The following is an 11036-nucleotide window of genomic DNA, read 5'->3' as shown; positions in this document are numbered from 1 at the left end:
ATAGGAGGAGGTGAAAAGAGAAGAAAAACTGGGAGGAGAGAGAAAAAGTTTAAAAGAGAAATATACAGATCTATTTTACAGCATAATAGGATTGTTAGATTTTTTAAGTAATTTAAATAGCAAAAATAACTCCTTTAGAGACAAACTTAAATTCTAACTTGTGATAAGAACTCTAATTAATTTGTAATTTACTCTGCAAAGATTGGTTGGGAGAACATATATTTCAAAAATCATGATAAGGCATATGATACTGAATGAAAGTAGCTTCCTATGGACATGTTGGAAATGGAAGAATTTACCTAACTCTAAAATTGTAGCCAGAGCCTCAGAACCCAAGGACCCTCTCATGTGTAACACACACAAAAAAATCTTTCTCTCAAGTACAGTGACGCAGTCTCTCTCCCAGTGTTCACCACAGCTTTTGGATCATTTTAGACATTGCAGAGACTTCCAGAGTTTAGTTTCTCAGAAGCTATGTTGTTTCAAATAAAAAAAAACTTAACACCAGATTCTGTATTCTGTAGTCCTTGATAATGTCTAGCAAAATAAGCTTTCAAACATAATTTAGAGTTTGATATTCAAGACTCAACTTCAGGATTCAGCTGTGGTGGAGGTATACTTTAAGCGTTGAGTAATTTCTTGCAGGTTACAAAAGCTTTGAGTTTTATGAACAAAGAATATTTCTCCCAGTTGCTCATGATTTATCCTTTCTTTATACCTAGAATGAATGATTCTTTCACCTTCTCCTTGATTTATCTGCTCTTCTACTTAGTGAACTCTGTGAAAAAGTTTCATCTCTTTGGCAAGACTAGTATTAATATCTCTTTTTTAACTGATTGATTCATGTATTTAAACATTAATAAAAAATCATTAACCTTCAGTCATGTGCTAAATATTATTTCAATTTTTCAAATTTACATATAAAAACTATTTTTCTACCATATACCCACTACACAAAACACCATTTTTTAAAAAGTTATTTTATCTCAGGTCCACTGTATTGAATTGATTACAATCCTTTATTCAAAACATATTCTCACCATTTTTCCATGACCATTTTGTATTTGTCTATTTACTACAAAATTTATACCTATGAAAACATGACCTAATACAAGATCTAAACAACTGATAATAACATACAACTGCTATGTGTTCATCCTCATGCTGACCCTCAGCTTTCCTACAGTTGAGGCTTCTTACATTTTAGCATCTTCTCTTTTTGTACATAGTTTTATCATTTATACAGTTCCTGCAAAGTATACTGTTATTTTTCTATTGCTTTTTACCTTATTAAAATTATGCTGAATGGATCTGCTTTTTCCCCTTTATTATTATATCTTACTAAGATATAACTATATCAGTATATATAGTTGTATTTTATTTGTCACAATAATATTGCATTGTCCTGCCTATGGGTATTATTATAAATTTCTCCTCATATACATATGCAAGAGTTTATCTTGAGTATTTAAATGGAATTAAATGGCTAGGTCATAGAATGTGTGAATGTTGAAGTATACAAGATAAGGCCCAAAGTGATTATATCAGTATACCCTCCCTATTAATAATATATAAAAGATCCTCTTCTCCTGATACACATACTGTTTACTCAACAAAATTGAATTTCATGTCTTTTCTTCAGATGAATTTAAAACAAACTGGACTAAATGGAAGAAGTTAACCAGTCTGTGGTGTCAGAGTTTATTATTCTTGGACTATGTAATTCATGGGAGCTCCAGGCCTTCCTCCTAGTGATATTTTCTTCACTTTATTTGATCACCATTTTAGGCAACATCTTCATTGTGCTCCTAATTATCATTGACCGTCATCTCCACTCCCCCATGTACTTCCTGTTAGCCAATCTTTCATTCATTGATTTCTGCCTTTCCTCAGTCACCACCCCTAAAATGATCACAGACTTTCTCAAGGAAAACAAGACCATCTCCTTTGGAGGCTGCATGTGTCAGATTTTCTTTGGACATTTCTTTGGAGGGAGTGAGATGGTGCTGCTTGTGTCAATGGCCTACGACCGTTACGTGGCCATCTGTAAGCCACTTCATTACTCCAGCATCATGAACAGGCGCATGTGCATTCTGTTAGTGATGATGTCATGGATCGTTGGCTTTGTGCATTCAGTAAGCCAACTAGCTATGATTATAAAGCTCCCCTTCTGTGGACCCAGGGAATTGGATAGCTTTTTTTGTGATATTCCATTGGTAATAAAGCTAGCCTGCATGGATACCTATGTTCTAGAAATGTTGATAAATGCTGACAGTGGGGTACTGGCAACCATCTGCTTCATACAGTTGCTGATATCTTACTCTTATATTCTGTTTACTGTCTGCCTTCACTCTAAGGATGGAGCATCCAAGGCTCTCTCCACCTGTACTGCCCATATCACAGTGGTGGTGCTGTTCTTTGGGCCTTGCATCTTCATCTATCTGTGGCCACTCAGCATCACCTGGGTGGACAAGTTTCTTGCTGTATTTTATGCGGTCATTACACCTCTCCTAAATCCAGCTATTTACACTCTAAGAAACAAAGAAATTAAAAATGCCATTAAGAGATTACGATGTTAGCATGTGGATTTCTGCGATATTTTGGGGTCTTACATTATCAGAATGTCCACTGTAAGTTCCCTAAATTAGCCACTCTTGTCCTGTTATGTGGAACTGGGAACATTCCCCAATTCATACATGGAAATCAGATGTATCTCCAGATGTAAGCTGTACATCAATTCTCTTATAGTCCGCAATCATTTATTGATCATTAAATGCAAAATGATTTGGGAAATTTGGCCAGTATAACTATGATTTTGGTTGTGCCCAATTGAAGTTGATAACAATGTTAATGTTACTTATTACTGTTGGTGTTGCTACTTCAACACCCACCACATATCTTGAAATTCTTTATTATGCTAAGCATTTTCTTGAGCAAGGAATTTCACATAGATCTTCTCTAAATTTTTTTCAATATGTCAGTGCATTGAATATTGCTATCTTATTTTTTAATGGATAAATTTGTTTCTCAATTAGTTAACATTCTAACTACCTATCTATCTGAAAAGATGGTATAAAGGTAAATCATTATTCATTTTGCATCACACTTAGAAAAAAAATTGAATTATAACTATAATCTGGAGGGAATGCTGTTCCCTTAACTTCATGTTTTAGTAATTTGTGAAAAGTATGTAATTGTCTGCATAAGATATACATTAAATAGAATGATGGGTATACTAACAACCTATGAGTATTTTGCTAATTCTCTTTCTATTTATAAATGGATGAAAGGGTTTAATATCTATACCAATAAAATCAGGGAGGGAGAAAATGTTATAAAGTGAGAATAAACTATTTTTTTAAGTTATTGTAGTGTTCAGGTGGCCTGTAAGCAACTAGATTATGTGCAATATTCGTGAATTGTTCATTACTACATATAACAAAACTTAAGAATTCTTCCTACACCTTGCCTCCAAAAGATATACATGTTCACATCCCCTCATTTGAAATTCATGGAGCCAGATGTATTTCAAATTTCATATTGCTTTTTAGAGATATCATAGTCCTGCTAACTTAGAGTCTGAGGCATAGACCCTTAAAAAAACAATCACTATTTCTGCAGTATACACACACACACACACACACACACACACACACACACACACGATATCCCCCAAAATTTATACACACTTTAACAGCTAACAGCTCAATTTTGAGAAAAATAAATTATTTTAATAAATACTTCCTTTCTAATTATTCAATGTGTGTATACCTTTCTTGCAGACACCCTATATTTATCTGCTCTGATTTTTAAATTTTTCTAATTTCTGTACATCCGTTTAGATAATCCCTATTGACTTGTCTGAATCTATTGATCCTTTCTTCTGCTGTGTCCAATCTGTTTTTTAAGCTTACTTAAATTCATAATTTCATATGTTTCCTTTTCAGTTATAAAATATCACTCGGTCCTTTCTTAAAACCTCTCACACATTTTTTATGTTTCAGAAAAATATATAAATTTGATTATTCATATCCTGGGTTTGATTCAGAGGACAGTTGCACATTTCATAGTTTCCTCAAAAGTTTGAGTATATTAGCTCTAAGTTAATTCACTTGAATCCAGGAAGGCTGATGTCTGAAGTCATACTTTCAGCAGATTCTAAGTCTGTAATTTATGCTTTTTCATTAACTTCCCATGAACATTTTCTGGGACTTTAGTTGCCAAACAAGTTGTTTAAAAAACAGATGTTGTGATAATTGAATGTAACCCCATCATAAATTATCTATTCTAAATATTATAGAGTTGGTGCCTTTGGAAAAAAATAGCCCCAAATTTTATATAGTTATTTAAGCATTTGTATTTCTTGAAGTTGCTTGAAAATTTACAAAGTAATTTATGCTCATATGAGTTATTTAGGAGATCTTCCTCAAACTCAGGAGTTGACTAATTAGTCTCCTCATTGCCATCTTCATATCTTTATTCCTCAATGTGTAGATAATGGGATTCAGAATGGGTGTAATCAGAAAGTCCAAAATGGGAAGAAACTTATTCACTGCCACTGTGGGCAATGGCCATATGTAAACAAAGATGCATGGTCCAAAGAACAAAACCACCACAGTGAAGTGAGCTGAGAGAGTAGAAAGGGCCTTAGACAAACCACCTAAAGAGTGTTTCCATACAGTGACCAGGATGAAGATATAGGAGATAATCAACAAGAATAAGGTGGCCAAGGAAATAAACCCAGTGTTGGCAGTAACGATGGATTCCATTCTGTAGGTGTCTGTGCAAGCAAGTTTGATAAACCAAGGAAGGTCACAGTAAAAGCTATCTATCTCATTAGGACCACAAAAAGGCAAATGAACAACAAAAGCTATCTGGACCCCTGAGTGAATGAGGCCTATAACCCAAGCACCAGAAAGAATCAAAATGCACATTTGTGGGCTCATGACAGTCAGGTAATGGAGGGGCTTACATATGGCCACATATCTATCAAAGGCCATGGCAATGAGCAGCACCATCTCAGATCCCCCCAGGATGTGAAGGACAAACATCTGGATGACACATCCCTGGAAGGATATGGCTTTGTGCCCAGAGTACAAATCAGATATCATCTTAGGAACTGCTGAAGTTGAAAGACAGAAATCAATCACTGAGAGGTTGGCTAAAAGGAAGTACATGGGGGAATGTAAATGATAGTCAAAAGTCACTGTAAGCACAACAAGGAGGTTTCCTAGAATGATTGTTACATAAGACACTGTAGAGAAGGCCAGGAGGAAATGCTGCATTGGTCTATAGGTAGAAAGTCCCAGGAACACAAATTGAGACACTTCAGAATAATTTGCTTTATTCATTGACTTTGTGTTACCTGAAAAACAAAAACAAATAAAAATAATTATAAAAGAATGCACCAGAGATATTGAAAGAAGCAGTTGTTACTGGGTTTTAAACTCTGATATGAAAGAGAAATCTTCACTACCCATCACAAAAATCTTTTGAAAAGTCATACAATAGTTTATTAATTTAACATGTATTCACTGAGCAACTACCAGGAAGGCCTCCTAGGTACTTGCATTGTGCCACATTCTGGAATAAAATAAACACCCTATCTTTCTGTAGTTTGTAGTCTAGTTGTGAAGCTAGCCATTAAATAACTAATTGTATAACTAGATAATAATAATAACTTCAAGTAATGCAAATGCTTAAATAATTACATAAAATTTAGGTTTTTTCTAAAGGCACCACTTTATAATAATTAGAATAGATAATTTATTGTGAGGTTACATTCAATTACCACATTATCTCTTTTGTAATGTCTAGCAACTGAATTAAAATCTCAGAACTTATTTGGTACTAACTTAAAGGTAGTAACTTATTTGAAAAAAAAACAAACACATACACACACAAAGGGCTATGCAATCTATAAGAAGTTAAATAAGTGAAGAATGATAGGAAGAGTGATCTATCCAGGGGAAAGGCCATGGGAAATATTCTGAAACATAAAGAAACAGATCAATTTGGAATAAATAAAAGACCTGTAAGGGTCTGATCAAAGTAGAATCAAATAGGGTGTGTAAAGAATTTGGTCTATATCTTAGAAGTGATAGAAAGCAATTAAGGCAGAACAATGAAATAATCATATTAGAGCTTTAAAAAGTTTAGAGTAACTGTAAAATGAAGAATGTATTAGAGGGATCAGAGGAAAGGGTGAGAGACCAATTAGAAGACTGTCAAAGGATCACATTAAATCAGTACAGAAGGGATAAACTTGTCAATAAATGGTGTTGGCACAACTTGTCAAACTTGGAAAAAATAGGTTGAATTCCTTCCTTTACAATAGTAACTAAAGTAAATTTTAATGGATCCTACATAATAAAAGGCTAATATACAAATTGACCAAACAGTGGACCGACTGGTCGCTATGACATGCACTGACCACCAGGGGGCAGACACTCAATGCAGAAGCTGCCCCCTGGTGATCAGTGAGCTCCTAGGGGGAGCACTGCTCAGCCAGAGACCAGGCTCACGGTTGGTGAGCACAGTGCTAAGGATGTCAGTCAGACATCCCCCGAGGGTTCCCGGACCTCCAGAGGGCGCAGGCCAGGCTGAGGCCCCCCACCCCCCGCCCCTAAGTGCATGAATTTCGTGTCCCGGGCCTCTAGTATTTAAATAAAAATAAAAGAAATAGGAAATATGAACTTATTTTTAGATACTCCTTTGTATGAGAAGACTCTTTCTAAGCATATCCTAACATGTGCAAATCATGCATGAAAACACTGACATTTTCAGATTCAAAATTTAAATCTTCTATATAAATTTTTAAAAGAAAAAATTAAAGGTGGAAAAATAGTTGTTAAATATAATGATAAGCCAAATTTAAAATGAATAAACACAAAGACTTGGACCAAATAAGAAATCTAAATAGTCAACGTCTGAAGAACAGAGTCACTATTAAAGAAATGTAAATTAAAAAATATAGAATTACTATATTGAGTTAGAAGTTAATAATATGAGTGAGGCTGTGAGGAAAGAGACTCTCTCATAATATATGATTCAGAGTACACATATCATACAACTTCTCTAGAACACAATTTGAAAATATATATCAAATATTTAAAACTTCCCTTATGACTAAAGACTCCCATTAAATAAGTTTTTCTTAAGGTATACCAACAAATGAGCTAAAATATTTAGGTACTAGGGCAAATGTTATACAATCCTATCTAATAAAAGAGTAATATGCAGATTGACCATCACTCCAACACACAAGATGGCTGCCCCCATGTGGTCAAAGATTCTGCCCCTATGTGGACACAAGGTGGCCAGCACAAGATGTCCAGCAGGGGAGGGCAGTTAGGAGGGAGCAGGCCTGCAAGGGAGGGCAGTTGTGGGTAATCAAGCCTGCAGGGGAGGGCAGTTAGGGGTGACCAAGACGGCAGAGGAGGGAAGTTGGGGTGACCAGGACTGCAGGGAAGGGCAGTTGGGAGGGACCCAGGTCTGCAGGGGAGAGGAGTTGGGGGGGACGAGGCCTGCAGGGGAGGGCAGTTAGGGGCAAGCAGGCTCGCAGGGGAGCAGTTAGGCATCAATAAGGCTGGCAGAGGTGTGGTTAGGGGGTGATCAGGCTGGCAGGCAGAAGCGGTTAGGGGCAATCAGGAAGGCAGGCAGGCGAGCAGTTGGGAGCCAGCAGTCCTGGATTGTGAAAGGGATGTCCGACTGCCCGTTTAGGCCCAATCCCAGTGGACATCCCTCGAGGGGTCCCAGATTGGAGAGGTTGTTGGCTGGCCTGAGGGACACCCACACCCCTGTGCGCGAATTTCGTGCACTGGGCCTCTAGTTATTTATAAAAAGGAAAAATTTGAATATAACCTAAATTAAATTAATGAGGAACTGTTACAATAATACATTCAACTGGGAAATATATATAACCTTATAAGTAGAAATTCTTATGTATGATTGGTGAGAGTGAGAATTGGTAATGTTTATTAGAATTTAAAATGTTTAAATCTATGCAATAGCAAGCATAGAGGGGCTCCTAAAACTAAACAAAGGGTTAAATTCATTGAGGAAATATTATAAGCAAAAGGAAATTCCACATTTTAATTACACGGTGTTGATATGTATTTTCATATGTTCAGCATTCTATTATTCTATAACAATAGTAAATAGTTAAAAATAACCAAATTATAAATGAATATGGAATTTTAAATCAAATTATAATGCAGCTATATCATCAGCTATTATGTAGCTATTAAAAATAATAATAGTTCTACATAACAGAGACCTAACTGTAAAAAGTATTACTTTAGGATGATTCTATGCATATACTCATAAAAACATCTTAAAAGCCTAACTTTTGCCGGGCCGGTGTGGCTCAGTGGTTGAGTGCCAACCTATGAACCAGGAGGTCACAGTTAGATTCCCAGTCAGGGCATATGCCCAGGTTGCAGGCTCGATCCCCATAGCCGATCAATGATTCTTTCTCATCATTTTTGTTTCTATCTCTCTCTCCCTCTGCCTTCCTCTCTGAAATCAATTTTAAAAATTAAAATGCCCAACTTTTAAGAATTATTAACATAGCAAAATGTGATTGATTATACATGGTTTGAACTCCTTCCTAAAATCCTTATTTCTGCATTTTAGATGTCTTTTACAAATAATCAACACTTGTTAATAAAGATTATGGATCTTTTAAAATACAAATGTGAAAATTTGAAATGTTACAGCATGTTAAATGAAGGAAGGCAGCACAAATAGTAAAATGAAATGAAATTTTACTAGTAGATGATTAACTCTTCTCATCAAAAATCAAAACTATTAGTATAGCAGAGTTCTCAGTAAGAGGTCCCTCTTGAATTATAACCTCTATGTCTTTAACACCATCTTTTTCTAGAGGTGTGTGTGTGTGTGTGTGTGTGTGTGTGTGTGTGTGTGTGTGTGTGTGTAGAGATGAGGGGAAAAAGAGGAAAGGGGAGAGAAGTGACAATAAAAACAGGGGGGGAAAAATAAGCAATTCAGAGAGTAAAAGAAAAAGAAGGCAGTCTCTGTGAGAGTTGCAGTCCTACTTAAACTCCTTCAATGAGTTTACTCCTTCACAAAGTTTAGACACAAAATATCCTTCAATTTTCTTGAACTGCTTGGATAACCCTGTTTTTGTTAAATGTTTGCTTGCTTGCATGCTTGCAAACTGAACTGAATGCTTTTAGTTCTGCTGTTTCTCACCTCTAAATACAATTCATGCATCACTTCCTCAAGTACAGCTTCCTCTTTCTTCCAACTGCAATTTACTTTATTCCTTTATTTTCTCATGTTATGGTGTACAAGCATAATAGTTATGATGCTACTTTATAATTGATATTTGACCATCCTGTATGTCATTCCTAACATATCTTTGAGTTCTCTAAGGATAGACAGTATCTCATTAACAAATTCTGGCCCATAGTAAGTGTTTAATGAATATTTATGAGTACATGGGTAGATGAATAAATGATGGATAATCTGATGATAATAGTTTCTTGGTATGTAATACTTTATCATGTATTTTTTTATCCTGTCCATAGAATAACTAACTATATCATCAATAAAAAATTTGTTTTAGCCATTCTGACCAGTCTGAGCTGATATCCAATTGTGGTTTTAATTTGCATTTCTCTGATGATTAGTGATGTTAAGCATCTTTTCATATGACTTTTGGCCATCTGCATGTTCTCTTTGGAGAAGTGTCTATGCAGGTCCTTTGCCTATTTTTTAATTGGATCATTTATTTTCTTAGTGTTGAGTTGTATAAGTTCTTTTTTTTTCATTGTTGACACTATTACAGATGTCTCCCGCTATCCTCCCTTTGCTCACCTCCACCCAGCCCCTGCCTCCCCTTTCCCTGGATTCACTACACTGTTGTCTGTCTCCATTGACTATGCATATATATGTTCTTAGGCTAATCTCTTCAATTTATTTTATCAAGTCTTTTATAAATTTTGGAAATTAAACCTTTATTAGATGTATCATTGGTGAATGTGTCCTCCCATTCAGTGGGTTGTCTTTTCATTTTGTTGATGGTTTCCTTTGCTGTGCAAAAACTTTTTACTTTGATGCAATCTCATTTGTTTATTCTTTCCTTTGCAACATCATGGGTGGACCTGGATAGTATTGTGCTAAATGAAATAAGCCAGTCAGAGAAAGACAAATACCATATTTCACTTACACTGAGTGGCCAGATTATTATGCGTTCAGAGATCATAATAATCTGGCCACTCAGTGTATGTGTGTAATCTAATGAACAAAATAATGAATATTATAGGAAATAAAATAAAATAGGAACAGGCCCATAGATACAGAGAACAGATGCACAGCTGTCAAGGAGAGGGAGTTGGGGGACTGGGTGGAAAAGGTGAAGGGATTAAGCAAACACACATGCACACACACAGATAAAGGTATGGTGATTGCCAGAGGGAAAGGGAGGTGGGGGAGGTGAAAGAGGACAAAAGGGGGATAAATGGTAGTGAAAAGAGTCTTAACTTTGGGCGGTGAGTTCACAATGCAGTATGCAGATAATGTGTTGGAGTTGCACCCTTGAAACCTGTATAGTTTTATTGACAAGTTTCACCCCCAATAAATTCAATTAAAAATTTGTTTTAAGCATCTGGCAGTGTGAATTAATCCCTCACAACTTCCCTGTCACTTTATCCTAAGCCAATAGAGTTACTCCAACAAGTTTAAGAGAGGTTCAATTAATTAAAACAAATTGATAGAAGAGGCTTCATCTAGCGCCATTTTCCACAGAATAACATGCATAAGCAAGTTAGAAAAGATAGCCCTAACAAGTGTAGAGTCCTATTGGAACCCACGTACTAAGGAGGCTGGTGCCCTCGGGTTATTGTCTAAATTTATGTCATTGAGAGGATGGGATATACAGGAAGTGGGGCTGGTTCCTGACAATCTCTCCAGACACCCCACTGTCTAGGCAAGTTCTGCTTTATTGGCTAAATATATTTCTAAATATTTATGTCTTAATTATTTCTTAGGAAACACACTACATTATGTTT

General features: G+C 35.8%; 2 protein-coding genes across 2 annotated transcripts; one reads left to right on the top strand and one right to left on the bottom strand.

Annotated features, from left to right (window-relative positions):
* Positions 1-1667: 1667 nt before the first annotated feature.
* LOC103287263 (olfactory receptor 4K1-like) lies at positions 1668-2579 on the top strand. The gene has a single exon (XM_008142941.3). The coding sequence runs from the start codon at positions 1668-1670 to the stop codon at positions 2577-2579; it is 912 nt and encodes a 303-aa protein (XP_008141163.2).
* Positions 2580-4412: 1833 nt separating this feature from the next.
* Positions 4413-5354, bottom strand: LOC103287264 (olfactory receptor 4F15-like). The gene has a single exon (XM_008142942.2). The coding sequence runs from the start codon at positions 5349-5351 to the stop codon at positions 4413-4415; it is 939 nt and encodes a 312-aa protein (XP_008141164.2). The 5' UTR covers positions 5352-5354.
* Between the last annotated feature and the right edge of the window lie 5682 nt (positions 5355-11036).

The sequence above is a fragment of the Eptesicus fuscus genome, chromosome 5, assembly GCF_027574615.1.
Source record: "Eptesicus fuscus isolate TK198812 chromosome 5, DD_ASM_mEF_20220401, whole genome shotgun sequence".
Taxonomy (NCBI): Eukaryota; Metazoa; Chordata; class Mammalia; order Chiroptera; family Vespertilionidae; genus Eptesicus; species Eptesicus fuscus.
This window is presented reverse-complemented; position numbering and strand designations above follow the sequence as displayed.